At 36.0% G+C, this 23,101-nt stretch overlaps 2 protein-coding genes across 3 annotated transcripts in view; both read right to left on the bottom strand.

Annotated features, from left to right (window-relative positions):
* trpm6 (transient receptor potential cation channel, subfamily M, member 6) overlaps positions 1–16,829 on the bottom strand; it is a 75,016-nt gene extending 58,187 nt beyond the window's left edge. The window contains exons 1-4 of one of the 2 annotated variants that reach the window (XM_049470395.1): positions 16,713–16,829; positions 2,950–3,029; positions 2,809–2,847; positions 944–1,133 (exon numbers count right to left, since the gene is read on the bottom strand). In XM_049470395.1, the coding sequence (XP_049326352.1) occupies positions 944–1,133; positions 2,809–2,847; positions 2,950–3,029; positions 16,713–16,715 (312 nt within the window). In that variant the 5' untranslated portion in view covers positions 16,716–16,829. Of the gene's footprint in view, positions 1–943; positions 1,134–2,808; positions 2,848–2,949; positions 3,030–10,826; positions 11,062–16,712 lie in introns of those variants that run through there. The other variant, XM_049470394.1, reaches the window with a different exon arrangement.
* An 881-nt stretch (positions 16,830–17,710) lies between these two features.
* On the bottom strand, positions 17,711–21,487 carry wu:fa19b12 (WRNPLPNID domain-containing protein). The gene is made up of 2 exons (XM_007239206.4): positions 20,983–21,487; positions 17,711–19,590 (listed from the first exon to the last, which is right to left on the bottom strand). The coding sequence occupies exons 1-2, from the start codon at positions 21,400–21,402 to the stop codon at positions 19,420–19,422; spliced, it is 591 nt and encodes a 196-aa protein (XP_007239268.3). The 5' UTR covers positions 21,403–21,487; the 3' UTR covers positions 17,711–19,419.
* Positions 21,488–23,101: the final 1,614 nt, after the last annotated feature.

Below are 23,101 nucleotides of genomic sequence, written 5' to 3'. Positions count from 1 at the left end.
ATTCCGCGGAGCTGTTCGATCCTGAGCAACACCTCAAGTCTGACATTAAGTAAAATTTAAGGGTTAACCTCATCTAGCACTCAGTGCTGTATATTTATATCTCTATATCTTTGAGTTTTAGAGCTGTAAAACTGATTGTAGGGGTAAAGGCAACTAAGCATTCTCTGCTGAAGTGCTGTTAGCCAATCAGGGGTGGTATATTTGCATGTATGAATATTCATAAGCAAGAGCCAAAACCTGTCTTTCTTCAGAGATTCTAATTCAGTGATCTAAAGCAGGGCTAAATAGAAACACCTGAGAATTTTTTTTCACATGGCATTCATTCATTTTAGAGACCACAACTAGACATTTTAAAATTAATTGGAAAAAACCTTTAAAAAACACCTCTGACAAATTTATTCACACTCATGTCTTCTGGTAGACGCTACAGGTCCCTACCAACAAAATCAGTCAGACTCAAACAGTTTTTTCCCTCTTAACTACAATTTCTGTTTGTAGTTGTCTTTTCATTGTCTTGTATAGCATTGTTTGTTTAAAACAGAGGTGTGAGCAGAGGTGTGAGTTATGCTGTACTGGAAATAATTTCCACCAACTTGTTACGTGGTCATTAATAAATGAATCTGAATTTGAATCTGAACACCATTATTTAAGGAATAATGAGAGTACTACATGAAAACAAGTGTGTGAAATTCTCACACGGGTTGCCAGATTCATACACAGATTCACACACTGCAATGACGACTCTTACTCTGTAAGCTGATCAGCAAATATATAAGTTTGTAGATACTTAAGGCCTATGATCTTTGAGGCAATGTGTGTGATGCGGGACAGTTTGTTATAGTTCGACACTTTGAGCATTGTGATGAAACAAGTTGAATAATAACAAATGTGTAATTTGTGTTTTTATCGTAATAAACCGGCTCCAGGGACACCACACACACACCTTGGCGCGACAGTACCGCTTGGTGCTGCCCTGGAAGTCGATGGACCCAAAGGCGTCGGTTGGGCTGAGTTTGGTGTGCCGAGCCACGGACCATACCTCCTGACCGGACGAGGAGGAGGAGGAGGAGGACAGCACCGGGGAGGCGGAGTCCAGGTACACATGCTCTCCTATCAGCCTCCCACAGCAGCACCTGAGAGAGAGAGAGAGATTATTAATAACATTTCTAATGTATATTACTACTATTATTATTACTATTATATTAATATATTGATTATTGTAACATCTTACATATCATTTACTTCTATTAATTTAACTTTAATGTGCTTTTGTGACTTTTTCTTTACTTTTTTCCATTATTGATCACTAATATCAATTTTTTTTAATATAATTTTCTCTGTAATCTGTATGTTTACTTATTTATTTATTTATTTATTTACTGTATTTAGAATTGTTATTATTATTATTTATATATCTGTTTACTTTTCTTATTACTTGCTAAAGGAGAGTGAGAAAGCGACAGAGAGAATAATAGGCAGAGATTAACAGAGACAAAAAAACAGACAGACAGAGAATTAGAGAGAGACAGAAAGAATGAGAGACAGAGACAAAGAAACAGACAGACAGAGAGAAAGACAGAGACAGGAATGAGAAAAAAGAGAGAATGAGAGAGAGACAGAGAGAGAAACAGATATTAACAGAGACAAAGAAACAGACAGACAGAGAATGAGAGACAGATAGGGACAGATAGACAGACAGAGAGAGACAGAGACAATAAGACAGAGAGAGACAGATGGAGAAAGACAGAAAGAATGAGAGAGAATGAGAGAGAGAGAAAGAGAAATAGAGAGAAACAAGTAGACAGAAAGAGAAAAAGAGACAATGAGAGAAAGACAGATAGGCAGAGAGAGAGTGACAGAGAGAATGAGAGAGAGCCAGAAAGAGAAACAGACAAAGAGAAACAGATAGACAGAGAGGGAGAGAAGGACAGAGAATGAGAAAGAGACAGAGAGAATAATAGGCATAGATTAACAGAGACAAAGAAACAGAAAGACAGAGAATGAGAGACAGATAGGGACAGATAGACAGACAGAGAGAGACAGAGAAACAGATGGAGAGAGACAGAAAGAATGAGAGAGAATGAGAGAGGGAGAGAGAATGAGAGAGAGAGAAAGAGACATAGAGAGAAACAGGTAGACAGAAAGAGACAATGAGAGAAAGACAGATAGGCAGAGAGAGTTACAGAGAGAGAGACAGAGAGAGAGAGAGAGAGAGAGAGAGAGAGAGAGAGAGAGAGAGAGAATGAGAAAGCAACACAGAGAATAATAGGCAGAGATTAACAGAGACAAAGAAAGAGACAGACAGAGAATGAGAGACAGATAGGGACAGATAGACAGACAGAGAGAGACAGAGACAAAAAGACAGAGAAACAGATGGAGAGAGACAGAGAGAATGAGAGAGGGAGAGAGAGGGAGAGAGAATGAGAGATAGAGAAAGAGAGAGAAACAGGTAGACAGAAAGAGAGAAAGAGACAATGAAAGAAAGACAGATAGGCAGAGAGAGACTGACAGAGAGAATGAGAGAAAGAAAGAGAGTGAGAGAGAGAGAGACACTACTTTCTCCAACTCATTAATAGGAATACCATATGATAAGTGATAAAAAAAGAATAAAAAGTAAAGTAAGTAAAACACAAGTCATTTATTATCGTTTCAACACTGCTGATTATTGCAACTAATAGTTGCAGTTAAAGGATTCTTCACACTCAAACATCTTCATGACTCTGCTGAAAGAACCAGTTGTTTGAGTTACACTGCTGGGTTAAAAAAGACTGACAGGAAGTCACGACTCGTAGACTAACGCCTCCATACCTGACTAAGTTTTGACAGACATGGCAAACCGGAGAACACCTGAAAAACACCAGAGAGAATTCCACTCAGAAATACTCCAAAATATTTCATTTAGAAAACATTCTTAAAGTAGTTCTGACGATAAGCATTTAAGAAGAACACCTGTGATGATCTCGTGATGCTGGCAAAAACTTCACACATTCCCTCTTGTAAAAGGTGGTCTGGATCCACGACTTTCCAGGCTGGAACAAGAAATAATAATAAAAAGATTAAAAAGAAATATCATATTTTTGTTACTCGTTTACTTTGTTACTTGTATTTAATTCAGCAAAATTAAGCAATTCTACATTAAAATGCTTTACACATGCTTGCTTCACCTAAATTGCAAGCAATATAAACAGCTCACATGGTTAATATTTGCCCTTTACCTTTCTTATGTTACATTTCTTTCAAAAAGTGCTACTCTTTTTTTATTAGTTTTTTAATAAAATGTAAAAGAAAATGAATTAAACTCAAGATATGAGTAGAAAATTTGTTTAGTTTCAAATTTACAAATGAAGCTATGTTTATTAGCCCTTGGCCAAACATACTGTATGCAATATAAATGTGTGTGTGTGGGGGGGTGTACAGTGTGTGTTTATCGAAAATGTGTTTTGATATATGTTTTTCACAAAAAATGAGCCAATGCCAATGAGTTTGAGTTAGAAAAAATATTTTTTTAGTATCATTTGATGAAAAATAAAAAAACAGGTCCCACAGACCCGAACACCACACAAGGGTTAAACTTCCTTACAAAGCGCAAAAATGTTGATTTGAGCCACCAGTAAAGGACAATTTTACACATGCATTTCTGGACATGCTGGCCTCCTTTCCACTGCAGTGCCGCCCAATGTACCCTTGCAAACCTGTTACACCAGTAACAGTAACTTTCGATGCTCAATCAGGCCCAGGAACTGAACAGTGTCTGGTAATAATTTTACAACAATTGTGTGCAGTTGTTAGCACTGGGGTTGGGGATCTCTAGGCTCCTTATGTTTCGATTTGATTCGATTTGATTGTTATAAAACAATTATCAATGCATTTGGTTGCATATTGTTTTTCTATACAGGAATTTATATTTATTATTTTACCTTATTGTATGACTACTTGGTAGTTAAAGATCAAAAATTAATCCTGCTATTTAATATTTTTATTGACACTATTTTTATTAGTTATTTCAATTATTCAAATGTTTAATAGTAAAATCTAGGATTGATGTCTTTAGGGTAATGGTTAGGAAAGTTTCAGCACAATATTAAAACCAAAGCAGAATGTGATTTTATATACACTTTTTTATATTTTTTTTTAAAAAGACCCAAACCTGAAATGGATCAAATTTATTGTCATGCAATTTATCAAACAAATGGATAAATGATGAACCAAACAGAATTGAAAAAAAAGTGGGTTACCATGAACTAATATTCACATTAATAAATCAATAAACCAGAGGACAATATTCACTCCTGTTACTGGCACTCACTCCTGTTACTTTTTATGTTATGAGTAACAGGAATGAGTTTTTAGCATAGCAGTCAGATTTATTATGAATAAATATTTTTTTAAGCATAGATGGGATTTGAAACTACACAACAATGAAAAAAAAAACATCTCTGAAGGGTTTTAATAATTATATTTCATGGTAAAGTTTATAATTAGAGAGTGGGGACAGGTACAGTAACAAATGCTATATTTTACAGTGTTCTAAGTAGTTTTTATTAATGTTTTAAATTACACATCTTACTTTTGCAGTTAGGTCAATGTACAAGACGCTATGCTTAATAATAATATGTATTTTATTAAGTTTAAGTTATTTTGTGTACACATTTATACATATAATTTCCTTGGGACAGAAATGACACCCATTCTGTGGAATATTCCATAACTTCAGCTAGTAGCAACAACAGAGGTGCTACCTCTTACAGTCAGTGGAGCCTCACATTGATTTTAAAGCTATTTTAAAGTTATTTTCAGTTATAAAAATGCAATAGAAAGTTGCTTTATAAACCAACCAAGACAAGATTACACTAGATACAAAGCTACTGCATCTAACTAACAATGAAATCTTATATCTAACCACTTAGCGCTGTGCTAACTGCATACCTAAATCATTACACACTCGCCTGAAACCAGAGCTGTTGAGCAGTTCAGTAATCTGTAATAGACGTGTTTATGTGGTTTTAGACACTGTGTGACATTCTGTAATCTATAAACACGGACAAACGTACGAAGCCTGAATCTTGTTCATGCTCCTGTACAAAGATTAGCTTCAATCAAGAATTACAGTCATGCGTGTGCACCCGTGCATTTACAACAATAACAAACAGACTGTGGGAAATCCCATAATGCCACGCTTACGAAACGCTTTGAACACTGTAAAACAGTTGTGAGGACCATGGTGTAATCATTACAGCATCTGCTCTACAAATAGAAACCGTCTGAACAAAAGTGTCTCAAATAAACTTGTAAATAACGGCAAAGAGATATTTATGTAAAAAAAATTATGTAAAGTTAAAATGAGAAAATATGCAAGATATTTGACCATATTTTATTTAAAAGTTTACTTAGTAAAGTCCAAATACAAAAAGCAGGATGTTCTTTATGGTTTGTGGTTTGATATGATATGTGGATTATGACTATAGTTCACTCCAGTCCTTAGTTATTAAACTCAGAACACTAAAATGTAGCAAACGGCTCAATGCTAGCTAATAGCCCAACCCAGCAGCCCCAGCAATATGTAACATGAACTATTTCCATATTATTTTTATATTAATATTTAATATTATTTTATTATAACTAAGGCAAGCAGAAGAAGTTTCATACTGAAAAAAATACTTTTAATTATTTTTTTCAGGATCTTCAAACTTTAAAACGGGTAAATTTGACCCAGAACATAACAGGAGGGTTAATTGCCAAATAAAGGGTGACTCCATATTTTACAGGATTACACTGGAAAACTCCCCGTTACTGAGTAAAAAAAATAATGCTGGGGGAAAAAACAAATTGTTTGAATAAAAAAAAAAGCCCAGCAGTGTTTATTACTGAACCGGTGTTCTGTCGAGTTTCGCTACCCATCAATATGTGCTTCTTTACGACACTGCGCATGCACCCACCAACATTCTTTTTGTATGATTTCATGTTTTTAATTATATTTCCTTTAGTTTTTATTGAGAACATTAAACAATCTGCTTGGATGTTAAAAAAAACATGTAAATATCAGTTAAAGCAGAGCAATGGTAAGTTAAAAAATAATAATGAACTGTAAAACTATAAAAATACGATTTATTGTCACCTATATGATCATAACTTTTTAACAGTAAAGAAAAGAAAAATAATCATAAAAACCTATACCACTTGTTCTTGAAAATGTTTTATGGGGTGATCTGAACAAATACTTCCTGAAAGGTCCAAATTATTTAACTTAATAATTATTTAATTTATGATTTGTTGTGTTTTTTACATCAAATAATTAAAAGTGACTATGTAACTTTTACTCAAAGTAAATTTTAAATTGAGTACTTTTTTACTTTTACTCGAGTAGATTTTTAGATGGGTACTTTTACTTGAGTAGAATTTTAGCAAAGTAAAGGTACTTTTACTTAATTACAAATGTTCTGTACTTTTTCCACCTCTGGCTGTTTGATATAAAATATGTATAATGTCTGTCTGTTACTCTGGTCTTTAGTGTTATTTAAGAGTTATTTAATCCCTCTCTATTACGCTTTACTGCCCAGAACTGTACAATTGGGTTAAATAGCAGCGAGGAAGACGATTAATCAGCTTTAATAGTTTTAACACGTTATTTTTTCTGTAACAAATTAAATTAAATATATGTGTTAATTTGACAGTCCTACTAATTACACATCCTGATCATGTAAGGTCCTTTAAAAGTGAAAAAGTAAAATATGGTTTATTACAGAATATAAATAGTCTCTTACTGGTTTAAAGGGTGGTTTTGAGAACATGTTCTCAGGTATCTATTTGGAATAACCAGTAATTACACAAAGCCTGTTGTTTGGGCCGCACACACGTCAGCATTTTGGTAAAGTCAGTTGAAAAGGTGACATCTGAACATGACTCATGCATGTGCTCAAATGGAACAGGATTGGTTTTTAGGGCGTTAGATCCAGTTAAAACCCTAAGTTGACTCTAATGCGGTTCTATTGAGCAGGTGTGAATAGAGCAGCTAGAGGAGGTGGTCTCGGTCCAGTTCCAAATGACCTCTGGAACGAGATCTGGTCTCGATCCTACACAGATATCAAATATACTTCTTTTATTTGAGCTAAACTGCTGATTTAACTGCAGTTTAATCTAATATATTTACCAGATAGCGCTAATTAACACAGCCATGATCAAGTCAGAGATGAACAAAGTCTCTGCTCCATGCTGTTTACACACACGGTATGTGCAGCATCCACTACTCAGAGCCGCGTGACTTGCTTACTATGTGCCTTAATAAAACACTGTGTTAAAAAGCACAGTGGCAAATTTTCAGAGTTCTGTCTTAAAGCAGCTTCACACTGTACAGATATACAGATATACACACTGGAACACAGAATCTTCTCACTATATTAGTGAGAAGATTTAGAGAAACATTTAAAGTTTTTTTTGTTTGTACTTAATGAATTAAACTATATAACCACTACTTGTAGTATTTTATTATTGTAAAAACAAACATACTGACATATTGACCAATTTTTTTTTTCATTTTCGTCTTGCAATTTGAATATTTTTGTAATGTGTTTGTGTGGTTTTTTTTTTGCTTTTTTGATAAAAGTAATGACTTGATTGATCAAGTTTTAATTCTTTTTTAATTTATATTTACTTTTTGCTAAAAATTTTGACACAATAAATGTAAGTCTATATTGTAATAATAGTAATTATTTTGTATGTTTTGGTATTAACTGTATTTACTAAATGTTTTGCTCTTTAGTTTTATGGTATATTGTTGTTGTTACATTACTTTATTTTGTAACAGTTTAATTTTGTTACACTGATATTCTTTCATTCAAAATTAGAGTCCTGTTAAGTTACTGTTTACGAAATTAGACAAATATTTTAAGATTTTTTGTTCGTACTGAATGAAATAAACTACAAAACAACTACTTGTAGTATTTTATGATTGTAAAAAAAACATATTGACCAATTTTTTTTTCATTTTCATCTTGCAATTTGAAGATTTTTGCAATGTGTTTTTTTTTTTTGTTTTTTTGTTTTGCTTTTTTGATGAAAGTAATGAAAGTTTTAATTGTTTTTTATTTAATCGTTTTTTATTTAATTTATTTCAATTTTTTTCCCATTTGTCTCCCAATTTATCTGGCCAATTGACCCATATATCCCCTATCACTAATGATGCCCCAACACCAGGAGGGTGAAGACTAGCACACAATGATTGCACTTATTTTGTCACAATACTCTCCTATTCTATACATATATATATTTTTAAATAAAATAATAATTTATTATCTTTAGAATTTTAACTAATTCTGTTATACTTTCTACAGATACGTAAAATAATTATTATTTGCTATGAAACCCTTAGTATTGTTGATCTGAGGTGAAAACACATGGTGTATGGGGTATATAAATATAATGTGGATACAACTACAGCTCTGGAAAAAAATAAGAGAGCACTTAAAAATTATGAGTTTCTTTGATTTTACCAAATTAAAAACCTCTGGAATATAATCAAGAGGAAGATGGATGATCACAAGCCATCAAACCACCAAACTGAACTGCTTAAAATTTTGCACCAGGAGTAAAGCAGCATAACGTTATCCAAAAGCAGCGTGTAAGACTGGTGGAGGAGAACATGATGCCAAGATGCATGAAAACTGTGATTAAAAACCAGATTTATTCCACCAAATATGAACTTGTTTTCTTTGCATTTTAAAAAGCTCTGATCATTTTTGTTATTTCAGCCGTTTCTAATTTTCTGTAAATAAATACTTTAAATTACAATATTTTTATTTGGAATTTGGGAGAAATGTTTTCTGTAGTTTACAGAATAAAACAACAAAGTTAATTTTAATCAAACATAAACCTATAAATAGCAAAATCAGAGAAACTGATTCAGAAACTGAAGTGGTCTCTTCATTTTTTCCAGAGCTGTATTACATCATATTACTTTACGTCACACTGAACAAGAATCAGGGCTTGTTCTACCTTACAGTACTTCTATGAGTCACTTTGAAATAAAAACAGCTGCATTGATATAAAGAGTAGGATGTGAAGCACATCCCTTTCCTGCCATTATGAGGTAAAGTTCCGGCTCCGCCCTCTTCCTTCTCAGAGCTCGAGGAGCACAGAGAAAAAGAAAACTGATATAATTAGAAATAAATGTAACACGCTTAAATTCAGCTTTTACAGGAAGAGTTTTAGGGCAATACTCAGACAGAAAGTTTCGTTTTTACTGGACTCTCATATTGAGGGTTGTTTCATCAGCAGGTCAGTGAGTCAATATATATATATATATATATTTTTTTTTTTTTTTTTTTTTTTTACTGTATTTGTGCAAAGTTTGTGATAATTACTGTCAACCATGACAAGCCTACACTTTTATTAAACACTGTAATGGGCTACTGTAACTGTATTTATAGTAAGGGACCGTCTACAAATTACAAACAAGGTGCCAGCCAATGGGGTCCCATAGTACATTTTTTTGTAATTATAGGTAAAGAGATCCGAACATGTGGTCCTGGTTATATGACAATATTTTCTCTCATTATCTATCTCTATCTGTCTAAGTCAAAGCTACATTAGAAATCTGTAATTCTAGGTTTTACTAGTACATTTCTAACTTCGCCTGTAAATATTTAGTTAAATTCTTATTTTACTATTTTATTTTCTGTTTTACCTTTTATTTTATTTCTAACTTTTACTTCCATTATAATCTTAGTGTTATTTTTGGCTATTTAATTTTTAGTCTTCTATTATTTGCTATTATTCTATTTGGCTTCCACTTATCCTTTTATTCTGAATTATTTTAGTTCTTCTTAATTAAAGCTTAATTGTTTGTTTGATTTTCTAATGCCTTTCCCATTTTTTATTATTATCCTGTTTAAAAGTTTCTATTTTTAGCTTGACTAAATATAAACATATACAGCATCAGTTGTAGCTGATTATATCAGTTGTTAACAATAGCAATTTATACTAATGTACACATATTTGCACATTGAACCCACATATATGTGGCATAATCTTCTGAATCGGTGCCCTTTTTTTGTCCCCAGGAAATTACATGTATTAATGTCCACACAAAATAACTTTAAAATACATTTTATTATTAAGCGTAGTGTATTGTACATTGACCTAATTGCAAAAGTAAAATATGTAATTAATAAATATTAATAAAATCTACTTAGAACACTGAAAAAATAATCTCACATTTAAATTAGGGAGCTCTCACTTACATTAACTCTTAAATGTTTTTTTATTTTAGGTTTATTTTTAAAATATACATTTTGGGAAAATTACTAGAATGTACTCAGTGTCCTTATACTATTAGCATAGCCGCTATTTAGATATTTTTGCTCTGCTAAAAATGTATTACTGTTACTTTTAGTCCTGTTACTCAAAACATTAAAAGTAACGGGAATGAGTGTCAGTAACAGGAATGAGTGTCAGTAACAGAGTAATATAATCAAGAAAAAGATAGATGATCACAAGCCATCAAACCAAAAGCTATCCAAAAGCAGTGTGTAAGACTGGTGGAGTAGAACATGCCAAGATGCATTTTTTGTTATTTCAGGGATTTCTCATTTTGTGCAAATAAATGCTTTAAATTATGATATTGTTATTTGTAATTTGTGAGAAATGTTGTCTGCAGTTTATAGAATGAATCAATAATACGAAAAACTCATTCAGAAACTGAAGTTTTCTGTATATCAATAACTGTATATTTTATTCTGCTTGTTGTTCCAAACCTGCTGAAACAAAAATCAATTTTTAAAAGACGTTCAAACTGTTTAAACAAGAATCCTAAACATCAGACCTGCTCTCACCTCCATCTCCACCTCCTCCTGCTCCTCCTTCTCAGCAGCTCGCTCGCGCACCGGTGTGTTCTGGATGTCCCGTGCGCGCGCAGGAGCGCGGAGCCAAAAGTAAGGGTCTCGCCACCCCTCTCCGGGTTAAACGGTAGACCGGCTCGCTCGTGAATCGCTAACTGAGCGTGCTCAGTCCGTGCGCGCGCATTGAGCAGGGGCGAAGGACACGCGCTGCACACGGAGGAGGAGGAGGAGAAGGAGGAGGGCAATAATGCGTGTACACACACAGCCTTCAGCTCCTAAACAGCAGCCTGGAGACACTCACTAATCACCCTCAGCAATATCGATATTAACATACCTTTAATACTAAAACACTGTGTATCAATACATCTAACAACATTTACTATCAATCAGCTCAGTATCACTAGTGCTAAAACTTTTAAAGGTTTAAAGTTTGAACACACCTTAACCTTTTTTTTGGTTCTGGTCAAATTGACCCGTTTTAAAGTTTAAAGATCTAGGAAAATGGTTAAAAGTATTTTTTTGAGTATAAAACTACAGTGATCAACATGATCACTGATCCTCACAAGTCAGAAAAAAATCCCGAAATACGAGTGGCCCTAGAACGAGTGGCCAGAGTGAACACAAACACAAACAAAGGCTGCGTCCAGAAACTTTTGCTCCTCCTCCTCTCCTACTCCTCCTTTCCTACTTCTCCTTTCCTACTCCTCCTTTCCTACTCCTCCTCTCCTACCCGGAAGAAGGTGGAGGAACCGAGGAGAGGAAAGGATGAGGAGGAATGGAGGGAAGGAGCTGTAATTAGGGAAATGGGACAGCTGATCATTTTTAGATAGGATGTTGACTAACGATGAACGGAGCCAATCACAACGCTCACTTTCAGCACATGCCGGATACTGCCCAGCCAATCACAGCTTCTGAATTAAGCTCCACATACAAAAAAAAAAAAACGAGAGATCAATAAACACAATTCCGAATTCTAGAGATCAAGCTTCAAAGTGCAGCCTGATTAGCCATTGATGAAGGTTGCATATGTAAATATTAAATTATTTTAATAGTAAAATGAATGTAATACAACAAATAACAAATCTTAATAAATAATAAATATAATAATACATATTATATTTTGCATACATGTTCAAGTGAATAAATATTAGATTAAACAGCATCAATGGAACATTACTATCACACACAGCAATATATATATATATATATATATATATATATATATATATATATATATATATCATGTTACAAATATGGGATCATTAATATAGTTTTACTGAGCATATAGCTTATCTAAACAAAAAATTATATTAATGCTTTACTGACTGTATAATTAGATAAGGAACCTAGTTAATTAATATGTTTATGACGTATATTTGTGAGTTGCCTTCTCCATTCCTGCATGCTCTGTGTGCGTGGATGCAGTGATGTCATTGGAAAATCCACCCTCTGTTGGAAGCCCCCTACAGGAGGATTTTAATCTGCTTCTTTCGTCTCCTACGGTATTCGGACAGGAGGCAAGATGGCGTCACGAAATTAGTTACCGGGTCACGGAGGAGAGGCGGGGGATCGGTAGGAAAAAGGAGACACTTTGGGGGTTTCTGGACGCAGCCTTTTGAGGATTTTCCAATGACATCACTGCATCCACGCCCACAGAGCACGCAGGAATGGAGCAGGCAACTCACATACGTCATAAACATATTAATTAACTAGGTTCCTTATCTAATTATACAGTCAGTAAAGCACTAATATATTTTTTTGTTTAGATAAGCTGTATGCTCAGTAAAACTTTATTAATGATCCCATATTTGTAACATGATATATATATATATATATATATATATATATATATTATATATATATTGCTGTGTGTAATAGTAATGTTCCATTGATGCTGTTTAATCTAATATTTTTTCACTTTAACATGTATGCAAAATATAATATGTATTATTATGTTTATTATTTATTAAGATTTGTTATTTGTTGTATTACATTCATTTTACTATTAAAATAATTTAATATTTACATATGCAACCTCCATCAATGGCTAATCAGGCTGAAAGTGAGCGTTGTGGTTGGCTCCGTTCATCGTTTGTCAACATCCTATCTAAAAATGATCAGCTGTCCCATTTCCCTAATTACAGCTCCTTCCCTCCATTCCTCCTCCTCCTTTCCTCTCCTCGGTTCCTCCACCTTCTTCCGGGTAGGAGAGGAGGAGTAGGAAAGGAGGAGTAGGAGAGGAGGAGGAGCAAAAGTTTCTGGACGCAGCCAAAAGGCTTGTTCGAGATGCGGCTGCGCCTCGCCTTGCTGGTCAGCGAGAGCAGCCGCGTGCAGGTGGGCGGGGTGGAGGAGCGGAGAAGTCAGGTCGGACAGTCTCCACCTGCAGCCCACGTGAACAACACAGGATCTCGCGATGAATGCGCTGTTTGTTTACTTCTGGTGTGAATAAAATCGCAAAAGTGAAACAGAGATAACATGAGTGTTATTAAATTGAGATAAAAACTTGTTATAAATATTCCCAAAACATACTGTCATGTTACAGATGTATTGTGTAGCACTAAATTAATAATGGGATTAAATTTTTATTTGCAGACCAGCTTTTCTGTCCTTTGTTCTTGGAAATAAATACATCATGCTCATTTACACAGCTTTAATTGTTTAGCGCATTTCACAACACAAAAACAATAGAAGAAAAGAAAAGTAGATCTCAGTATAATAGTTATGTAGGTTTAAAGATAATTAATAAGAGCAGTTCAGGGTGTTTATAAAACAGTAAAAATGATAGCAGTTGAGCTTTATTATGATATAAAATGCAGATTATGAACAAATAAATATTTTTGAATACTGCATGAAAATGAACTGTCTTGCTACTAGATATGACAGTGTAAATACTGTGTTTTTTTAAGAGGTTTTAGAGGAGATATATATTTTAAAATAAAAAGATTCACACGTGATAGGTGTCGGTGGATCTTCTAACCAATGGGGATTAAGCTCTGTCGTCATCAGGGCGGCTCTAGGCTCCCGCAGTTGGTGGGAAGCAACTGCAGCGCCTGGGTCAGACGGCTGCAGGCAGATTTCACTCGCGGGACTATAACGCCGGAAGTCATCGTCACGTGATGAAGGCGCAGACGCAAGTCGGACAAAAAAACTAACCGGCATGCACCGTACTGAGCCAGGCGGCGATCGGACTGCGCAGCGCCGGGTTAAGTCGAACAAGCCTAAAGACTTTTTTTTACCCAATCGCACGTGTGAAAGAGGAGAGGTAGGCTGCGTCCAGAAACCCCAAAAGTGTCTCCTTTTTCCTACCGATCCTCCTCCTCTCCTCCGTGACCCGGAAACTGATTTCGTGACGCCATCTTGCCGCCTGTCCGAATACCGTAGGAGACGAAAGAAGCCGCTTAAAATCCTCCTGTAGTAGGCTTCCAACGGAGGTTACATCAGTGGCTGCGTCCAGAAACTTTTGCTACTCCTTCTCTCCTACTCCTCCTTTCCTACTCCTCCTCTCCTACCCCGGAAGAAGGTGGAGGAATCGAGGAGAGGAGAGGAGGAGGAGGAATGGAGGGAAGGAGCTGTAATTGGGGAAATGGGACAGCTGATCCCTTTAAGATAGGATGTTGACTACCTTTGAACTGAGCCAATCACAACGCTCACTTTCAGCACGTTTCAGAACATTACTATCACACACAGCTAAAAATTCAGATATTCCAATAAAATCCTGTTTACTCCCAGCCGCATTTTTGGCCGCATCTCTGACCAGTGACTCTGGCAGCCCTGTCTGACCTCAGCCTTATGAGGGATTCAGTTTCCTCATCAGTCCCTAAGTTAAAATAAATAAGTAAATAAATGAATTAATTAAAATTATATATATATATATTATAAATAATATATGTTTTTATATTTATAACATGATACACATAGGGTCATAAATATAGTTTTACTGAGCATACAGTTTATCTAAACTATAAATTATATTACTGCTTTACTGGCTGTTTAATTAGATAAGGAACCTAGTTAATTAATATGTTTATGACTTATATTTGGGCGTTGCCTTCCCCATTTTCGCGTGCTCTCTAATCCTTAAAAGTCTTCCAGAATAGGATACACTGATGCACCCTCCGTTGGAAGCCTCCTACAGGAGGATTTTAAGCGGCTTCTATCGTCTCCTACGGTATTCGGGCAGGCAGCAAGATGGCGTCACGAAATCAGTTTCCGGGTCACGGAGGAGAGGAGGAGGATCGGTAGGAAAAAGGAGACACTTTTGGGGTTTCTGGACGCAGCCTCTGTATCCTACTCCGGAAGACTTTTAAGGATTTTCCAATGACATCACTGCATCCACGCCCACAGAGCACGCGAAAATGGGGAAGGCAAAGCCCAAATATACGTCATAAACATATTAATTAACTAGGTTCCTTATCTAATTAAACAGCCAGTAAAGCAGTAATATAATTTATAGTTTAGATAAACTGTATGCTCAGTAAAACTATATTTATGACCCTATGTGTATCATGTTATACATATAAAAACATATATTATTTATAATATATATACATAATTTTAATTAATTCATTTATTTACTTATTTATTTTAACTTAGGGACTGATGAGGAAACTGAATCCCTCATAAGGCTGAGGTCAGACAGGGCTGCCAGAGTCACTGGTCAGAGATGCGGCCTAAAATGCGGCTGGGAGTAAACAGGATTTTATTGGAATATCTGAATTTTTAGCTGTGTGTGATAGTAATGTTCTGAAAAGTGCTGAAAGTGAGCGTTGTGATTGGCTCAGTTCAACGGTAGTCAACATCCTATCTAAAAGGGATCAGCTGTCCCATTTCCCCAATTACAGCTCCTTCCCTCCATTCCTCCTCCTCCTCTCCTCGATTCCTCTACCTTTTTCCGGGGTAGGAGAGGAGGAGTAGGAAAGGAGGAGAAGGAGAGGAGGAGTAGCAAAAGTTTCTGGACGCAGCCGTAGAGAAAGACGCTCCCCTCGTGTGCATATTCATGAACAGAGAGGGTTCTGATTGGCCTGTTCTCTACAAAGAGTCTGTGAGACAGCCAATCAGTTATTAGTGTAGGCGGGCAGTGTTTTGCACAAGATCAAGCCCCTACTTTTCCATTCCAAAACATGCCACCGGAAGTGTGCTGCTAAGGGATGAGAGGACCGTTTAAGCGAAACTGTTTATATTCACTTCCATTTATTTCGGGGTGTCTTTAAACAAATAATAAAGGTATTTCCGAGTCGTTTTTAGGAAATCTGAAATGAGATTTTTTATTAGTCAAAGCTACATTAGATATCTGTAATTCTGGGTTTTACTAGTAAATTCTAATCACATTAAACAGCCTGTAAATATTTAGTTACGTTTTTATTTTACAATTTTTTTTTCTGTTTTACCTTTTTGTTTTATTTCAAACTTTTACTTCCATTATAATCTTAGAGTTTTTTTAGCTATTTAATTTTTTTATCTTTTATTATTTTTTTATTATTCTAATTATCTATCTTTTTATTTGGCTACTTTTATAAAGTATTATTAGTTGTTTAAGCAGTCTGCTAACAAATACATATAATATTTTAATACGTATTTATTAGGAATTATTAGATGTGAGCAATTTACTCATTTTAAATGTCAGGGCCATCAGAATTTTATCATTTGAGCTTTTCTTTTAGCCATTTCCTTGCATGGGTAACTCTATGCCCCTATCACAAGCATTGTAAGCCTGTTGTGAGCATCAGTTAAATGTGCTGTATTTGGGAATGCTGGAGGTAAATGGAGGTGGGCTGTATGACAATAGTTTCACTATAATCCAAGATCATTTCACGTTGCAATTCTCTTTTAAGACGGATTTATTTTAATATAAAATATTATTTTAATATAAAAATGTCTTACCATTTCAGATGAAGCAGTTAATCTAATGTAGCAGGTATCATATTATCCATGTGTGTTTTATCATTGTCTGTGAGACACTAAAAACTACACAAAGCTCTCGCTCTCTTTACGTCTTTACCTTTTACTTCGATCAAAGGTCCTTAGAGACAGAGACTTTCGCTCCATCGGGTCAAAGGTTTATTTCCTTATGTGTTAGACTGCGGGGCCATGGCCAATCAACATGAACACCTTCCAGGATAGGCCAACACACGATGTGTTAAAAAAATAAATAAATAAAATCTGTTCATGACAGCTTTTGATGGTTACCTGCACTAAGAAATATAAGTACAGATTTGTACTTAAAAGAGTACAAAGCTTGTCGCTGGGGCTGTACCTTATATTGAGGCACAAAAAAGTACCTTTCGGTGAAAGTCCTTTTTTGTACCCATGGTTTTTGTGGCAGTAAAGATCATGAAGATTATAAACATTATCATCAACTAAATATGGCTCAAAAACTTGATACAAAATTGTCTGGCTTTCAAATAAAAAAATGTGCAATTTAAATATATATTGTTCATTAGTACAGTGATGCAGAATACTGAATGTACCCTTTGGCTGGTTAAATGGTACAAATTTGTACTTATTGCTGTTAGAAATTTCTTTGTACTTCAGAGGGAACAAATCTGAGCCTGTAAAGACCAATATTGTACCTTTGAGGGTACAATTATAAAGAGTGTACCTTCGAGTACAAAAAAGTACTCATGTCGTACCTCTGTTTTTTAGAGTGTGAGCAACTGCAGCCTGTGAGCAACTGATTTGCTTTCTGCACAAAAAATGCATTCAAAGAATTTCATGATTGCACTATTTCAAATTATTCTAATTCGTTGACCAGCACCTGTAAGTGCAAGTGTGTATGTACTGTTGGAGTGCTCTAGTTAAGATGAAAATGCTAAACAATAAGATGATTAATATGAAGAACATTATTAACTAAACCTAATTAACCACACGAGAGCACTATATGTGAAAAAACACATTTTATTGCTGTAGAACAACTGCAGACACCTCGAAAATAACAGCTAATAAGAAACAGAAAAATCAATCTTCCTCAAATGTCAATCTTCCTCATCATGGTCCACGTAACCACAGGTTAAGATTAAATTTAAAACAGCTGTGTTACAAAGTGAAACTAGGCAGCATCAGTCACACGGCTGTTCTTTGCTACAAAAGCTCAAACAGCGAGGTTTGTTTACCAAACGTGCTGAGAAGTGCATGTGTGAGACACCCACAAACCCACAAATCCCAAACCCACAAAAAAACTTTTTTTTTTGCAGTTCAGCTAAAATACTAGCAGTTAAAACAAAACCCAAAACTGCAAAAGTTTTAAGTTTTTTTTACTTGGCCAATTCCTGGACCACTTACACTAACTTTTAACAGGACTTCCACCAATTTTTGCCATTTTCTGCACAGCTCTTTCAGAGTGATGTGTATTGAAACTCTTGATAACTCTTGATTTACAGTGGTGGTGAATAGATCCAGATATCTGAACAGATTAATGCCTATAAAAATGTTTCACCTCACAGAAAGTTCTTAAATTTGCACATCTGTCCCAAAGCGTCTGTTTCCCCAGACAGGAATTAAGCTTAGTCTTGGACTATAAAGCATTTTAAATGGAGATTCCCCAATTAAAAAAAGAAAATATAGTCTATAGCCCTGTCCTGATGTGTGAAGTTTCATTGGGAAAAACAAAAATATATATATTTCACACTTTTACTCAGTGAAAAAACTCTTGCATCCAGACTGCAATTTAAAAAACAGGAGGACCAGTGACCGGTCACATTACCAAGGGATTAGTTTCTCAGGGGGTCCTCTGTGATTTTATTCCTGTCAGGAACGACCATGTGTTTTTTTCAGATGTCCTCTGAGAAAGTAAATTACAGGCTGCTGTTTTTCTCTGAACTCTGTGGTCCTCCGGTAATTTTAGTCCTGTCCAGATGCACATCTCTGAGTTTTATCTCCTCACGTTTAATAAAATAGATATTTGTCCACTGCTGTGCACCATAATTAAAACACTTTGAGCGCGCGTTTTTCCACGGAAATCCACCTAAAAACCCAACAGTGAGTGGAAATGGAGGAGCTACTGAACTCAATGTCATGTGACTGAGAAAGCCAAAAAAAACGCACTGGTCCAGATGCAAGAGTTTTATCACTGAGTAGAAGTTTGAATTTTTTTTATTCACAGACATCGCCCTGAGAAACCAGTTCTGTAAGGATAGGGCTTTGATTTAAAAATGATTTAATGGCTAAATTTTTAAGTGAACTGTGCAGAAAATGTACAGAATCAGTGGAAATCCACTTAATTCTATTTTAAAGTAAGGAAATGTTCCTTTAATACCAACTCATAACATGTTAACCCTTTACAAAATGTTTGGTGTGAAAAAAAAGAGAGAAAAAAAAAACACTGCATTTAACACTGCATTTTCGTGTCGGTCCATCAACTAAACGAAACAAAGAACTATTTCCCCATCAATATTCATCAGGAGCCTAGAAGCTGTTGAAACACAACCAGCCTCCTCCACAGGCCTTCAGTCCATCTGTGAAAAAGCTTCCTCCACAGACCTGCTCACATCAGATCAGCTTGTGCGATTCCTGATGAAGTGATCAACACACTTCAGACTCTGCATGTGAGTCTCAGTCTCACACTCGGGTGACGTGACCCCGCATGTCTGCCTCATGTCTCCATAGCTTCTGCTGAGTCTTTGGTAGCAGCATCTTCACTCAGCTGAGGGTCCAGGAGGGAAAGATCTAACTCAGGCAGAGGAGGTCTCCAGAACTGAAAGGTATTAAAGGCAGAAAGCTGGTCTTCTGTGACATTATCATCTTCTTCGTTGCGCTGCATCACCTGAAAAATGCAAAGGTAGACAGAGCAGATCAGTGTCTAAATACACAGCACATCAATAAAAAACAATTATTGGAGAAACAAAAAGTTTATTAGGAACACAATCAATATTTCTTTGAGATTCTCACACAAGTCCTGCAGAATTTTACAGAGCATTCTATCACATCCCATTGGGATATACTGGATTCTGATTTGATATGTAGAACCAGTTTGAGATGACTGTTGCTCTGAGACTTTATTACATTACATTATTACATTACATTACATTACATTTGGCAGACACTTTTGTCCAAAGCAACTTACAATAATGAAGTACAAAAGTAATAGGAATAGGAATTTAGATAACCCATCTTTAGATAGGGCTTAAAGGAGGGCAAAGGGAAATAAAGGGATAGAGAAGTGAAGGAGGGAAAGAAGGAAATGGGGTAAGAAATAGTTAGTGTGTTAGAGGTGTTAGGAGAGTAAGTGCTCTTTAAAGAGCTCTGTCTTCAGGAGTTTATTAAAGATAGCGAGAGATTCTCCTGATCTGGTAGTGGAAGGTAGTTTGTTCCACCAAACTACCTTCCACTACCAGATCAGGAGAATCTCTCCCCTCCCCCCTCCTTCACTTCTCTATCCCTTTATTTCCCTTCGAATTTTATATAGGATTGTGATGAAGTAGCTTTTAGATGATGATAAATCGTGACATGAAGGGGTGTTCATGGTCAACAACATTTAGGCCTGTAACAATCTTTGTCAACAACTTACCATATATCATACAGTACCAGTCAAAAGTTTAAATACACCTCAAATGTTTTTCATTATTTAAAAAAACAGCCTTACTTACGTAGCCGTTATTATTGTCCAGGCAGTGTATGGTATATGCTGCTGCTAAAACAAAAGGCCTGTATTAAAGACATAATATGACCTGTATACTGATAACCGCACCGAGACACTTTATTTTGTACTGCTCTTATTTCACATCATCATGCTGCTATAGCAAAACTTTTTTGTGTGTGTATTTATTTTGATCTATTATGTACTATTCTATTTTTATTTTGTCTATCTTATTTTATCTATATGACTATTTTAACAACAGCTCTGGATCGTGAGATCACAATTTCGTTCCACCTCATGTACCACATGTGATGCGAATCACAATAAAATCTCCTTAAATCCTTGAATTTCCCCCAAATCTCATATTAAACAGGACCGGATATATAAACTAGGTTCTGGCGACACCTTTTTGTTCAGTAGGTGAATAACTCTTTACTCCCACGTGAAATGTAAACGTTAATAGATTTACAACTTAATCCACAGGTAATAAAATAAAGAAGGACCTAAATTTAGCAGTTTGGAGACTCGAGGCTGAAGAGAGGCAGGTGTAGAGTAGATTAAAGCGCGGTAAAAACTCACCGCGGGCTTCCCGAGCCGCTTCTCCGCCTCTCCCGGCCGCTGGCCCCGCGGCTCCGCTCCGCTCTCCTTCATGAACTTTCCGGAACAGTCCGCGGCGGCGGGCTGAGGGGACGGGGCCCGGTCCGCTGCTGGCGCTTTCTTTCTCTCGGGCAGACTCTCCAGCGGGTCGGGGCGGCCCGGTCTCTTCCTGCAGCGCGGCTCCGAGTCCGGTAAAGCCGGGCACTGGAGCTCTGCAGGTGGGGGAGTGAGCGGCGGGTCCGCGCTGCTGCAGGCCGAGCGGCAGCGCTTCTTCTCGGGCTCGGAGCAGAAGGGCGAGGCGCTCTCGGCTCTCCGCTTCGTCATGCGGGCAGTAGCGGTCTCTCCTCCGGTCCTGATCCCGCTCCCGCTCTTCGGTAAACACGGACACACACCGGAGCTCATACCCTCATACCCACACTCCTCCTCCCGGCGTGCAGCGGGCTCACCGCGCAGCGTGCCGCCGGAGATTCGCCCTGCAGCGCCGCCGTGCGGCCGGGTGACCGAATTACAGCAACACAGCAACACAAGAGGTTCCCAAAAAATTAGAATATTATATAAGATCAATTGATACTTTTGGCAGTACTGTGAGCAGTGTGCCAAGTCCTGCTGGAAAATGAAATCTACATCTCTATAAAAGTTGTCAGTAGCAGAGGGAAGCATGAAGTGCTGTAAGATTTTGTGGTAAAACAAAACTGCACTGACTTTAGACTTGATAATAAAACACAGTGGATCAACACCAGCAGATGACATGTCTCTCCAAACCATCACTGATCATCAGTAAATTTTACATTTCATTTAAAGTAAATAAAGGGAACAGAGTCTGGAGGAAGAGTGGAGAGACACACAGTCCAAACTGCTCGAGGTCTAGTGTGAAGTTTCCACCAATCAGTGATGGTTTGGTTTATGAGATATCAGTACTACGCTTAAAATAGATCACTCTGTGTTTAATACATCTATATAATATATGAGTTTCACATTTTGAGCTGAATTACTGAAATAAAGTGACTTTCCATGATGTTCAATTTGTTTGTGATGCACTAGTAGATATGCAAATATGCAAAAGCAAATAGAGAAAATATAAAAATGAGCTCAACAAAATGGCAAATAATTTATTTACAAAATATCTCTATATAAAAAGGGAAGATTTATCCGAGATAAAAAGACACTAGCATTGCTTTAATTATTTGCTCTTATTTGCTTGTCTGCTCACTTTGTATTCTTATGCATTTTTTCTTTTAAAAATACCATTTGTTTATGTGGCTATGGCTTGGTGTGGAGGGGAACATGTAGGTTGTTTTTAAAATGTAATCAAAAGCATGCCAAAAAAAAAAAGAATAAAAAAAATCTGTATTTTTGTATTTGTAAGAAACTATATTGTGAGATGTTTAAAAACAAAAAACTAATAATTACACTAGTAAAAAAAGAATTTGGATTGATTTTTTTTTATTTAAAAAATAAAGAAAAAAATACATTAAGTTTCACACAAAAGAAAGAATTTCTCCCTTTATTGTAAAATGACTGTGGTAATAGACAAATCAACAGTACACACTACATTTGATCATACATTAAGTTTAAAACAACTTGTTCATTGGTGCTGTGATAACTGCTGTCATTCACAGAGGCAAAAAGTGGAAAAAGTCACCAGTAAGATGGATTTTCAAAATCATATAAATTGATGACTGCTAAAAACGAAGTAGCTTGAGACAGCAGCCCATCAGCATGATCAGTAATCACACAAAAGGCAGAAATACATGACAACAGGTACGAACTGTACCAGTACACCCTTAAAAATACTGTCTTTGTTCAGTTAATAGAAGCTCGGGTATTTGGATTATCTGTTCTTTTGGACATTCTAATCATACATTTCAGAGCTATAATTGGTTGTTAACTTTGGCCTAATACAACATTATTTAAAACAGCCAAAGTTTAAAAATGATAATGAATGGTACAAAATGCTTGACAGAGATTCACTCACAGACTCTCTAGAGGGCTTTTGAATGTTGACAGATTGATGAATATAGAGACATATGAGTTCTCACCTGTTCTCTCTACTGTATAAGGCTACGTTCACACAGCAGATAAAAAGTCTCCCAAAAGAGAT

This window comes from Astyanax mexicanus, chromosome 22 (genome assembly GCF_023375975.1).
Source record: "Astyanax mexicanus isolate ESR-SI-001 chromosome 22, AstMex3_surface, whole genome shotgun sequence".
In the NCBI taxonomy this organism is placed as follows: domain Eukaryota; kingdom Metazoa; phylum Chordata; class Actinopteri; order Characiformes; family Acestrorhamphidae; genus Astyanax; species Astyanax mexicanus.
Note: the sequence above shows the minus strand (reverse complement) of the source record. Positions and strands in the feature narration are given on the sequence as shown.

Bases quoted from the DNA above. Each gene is read 5' to 3' on its own strand.
- wu:fa19b12 (XM_007239206.4), bottom strand. From the start codon at position 21,402: ATGAGCTCCGGTGTGTGTCCGTGTTTACCGAAGAGCGGGAGCGGGATC. The intron at 19,591-20,982 runs GTGAGTTTTTAC...TGCATTTTTCAG, and splicing joins AGCGGCTCGGGAAGCCCGCG to GTGATGCAGCGCAACGAAGA.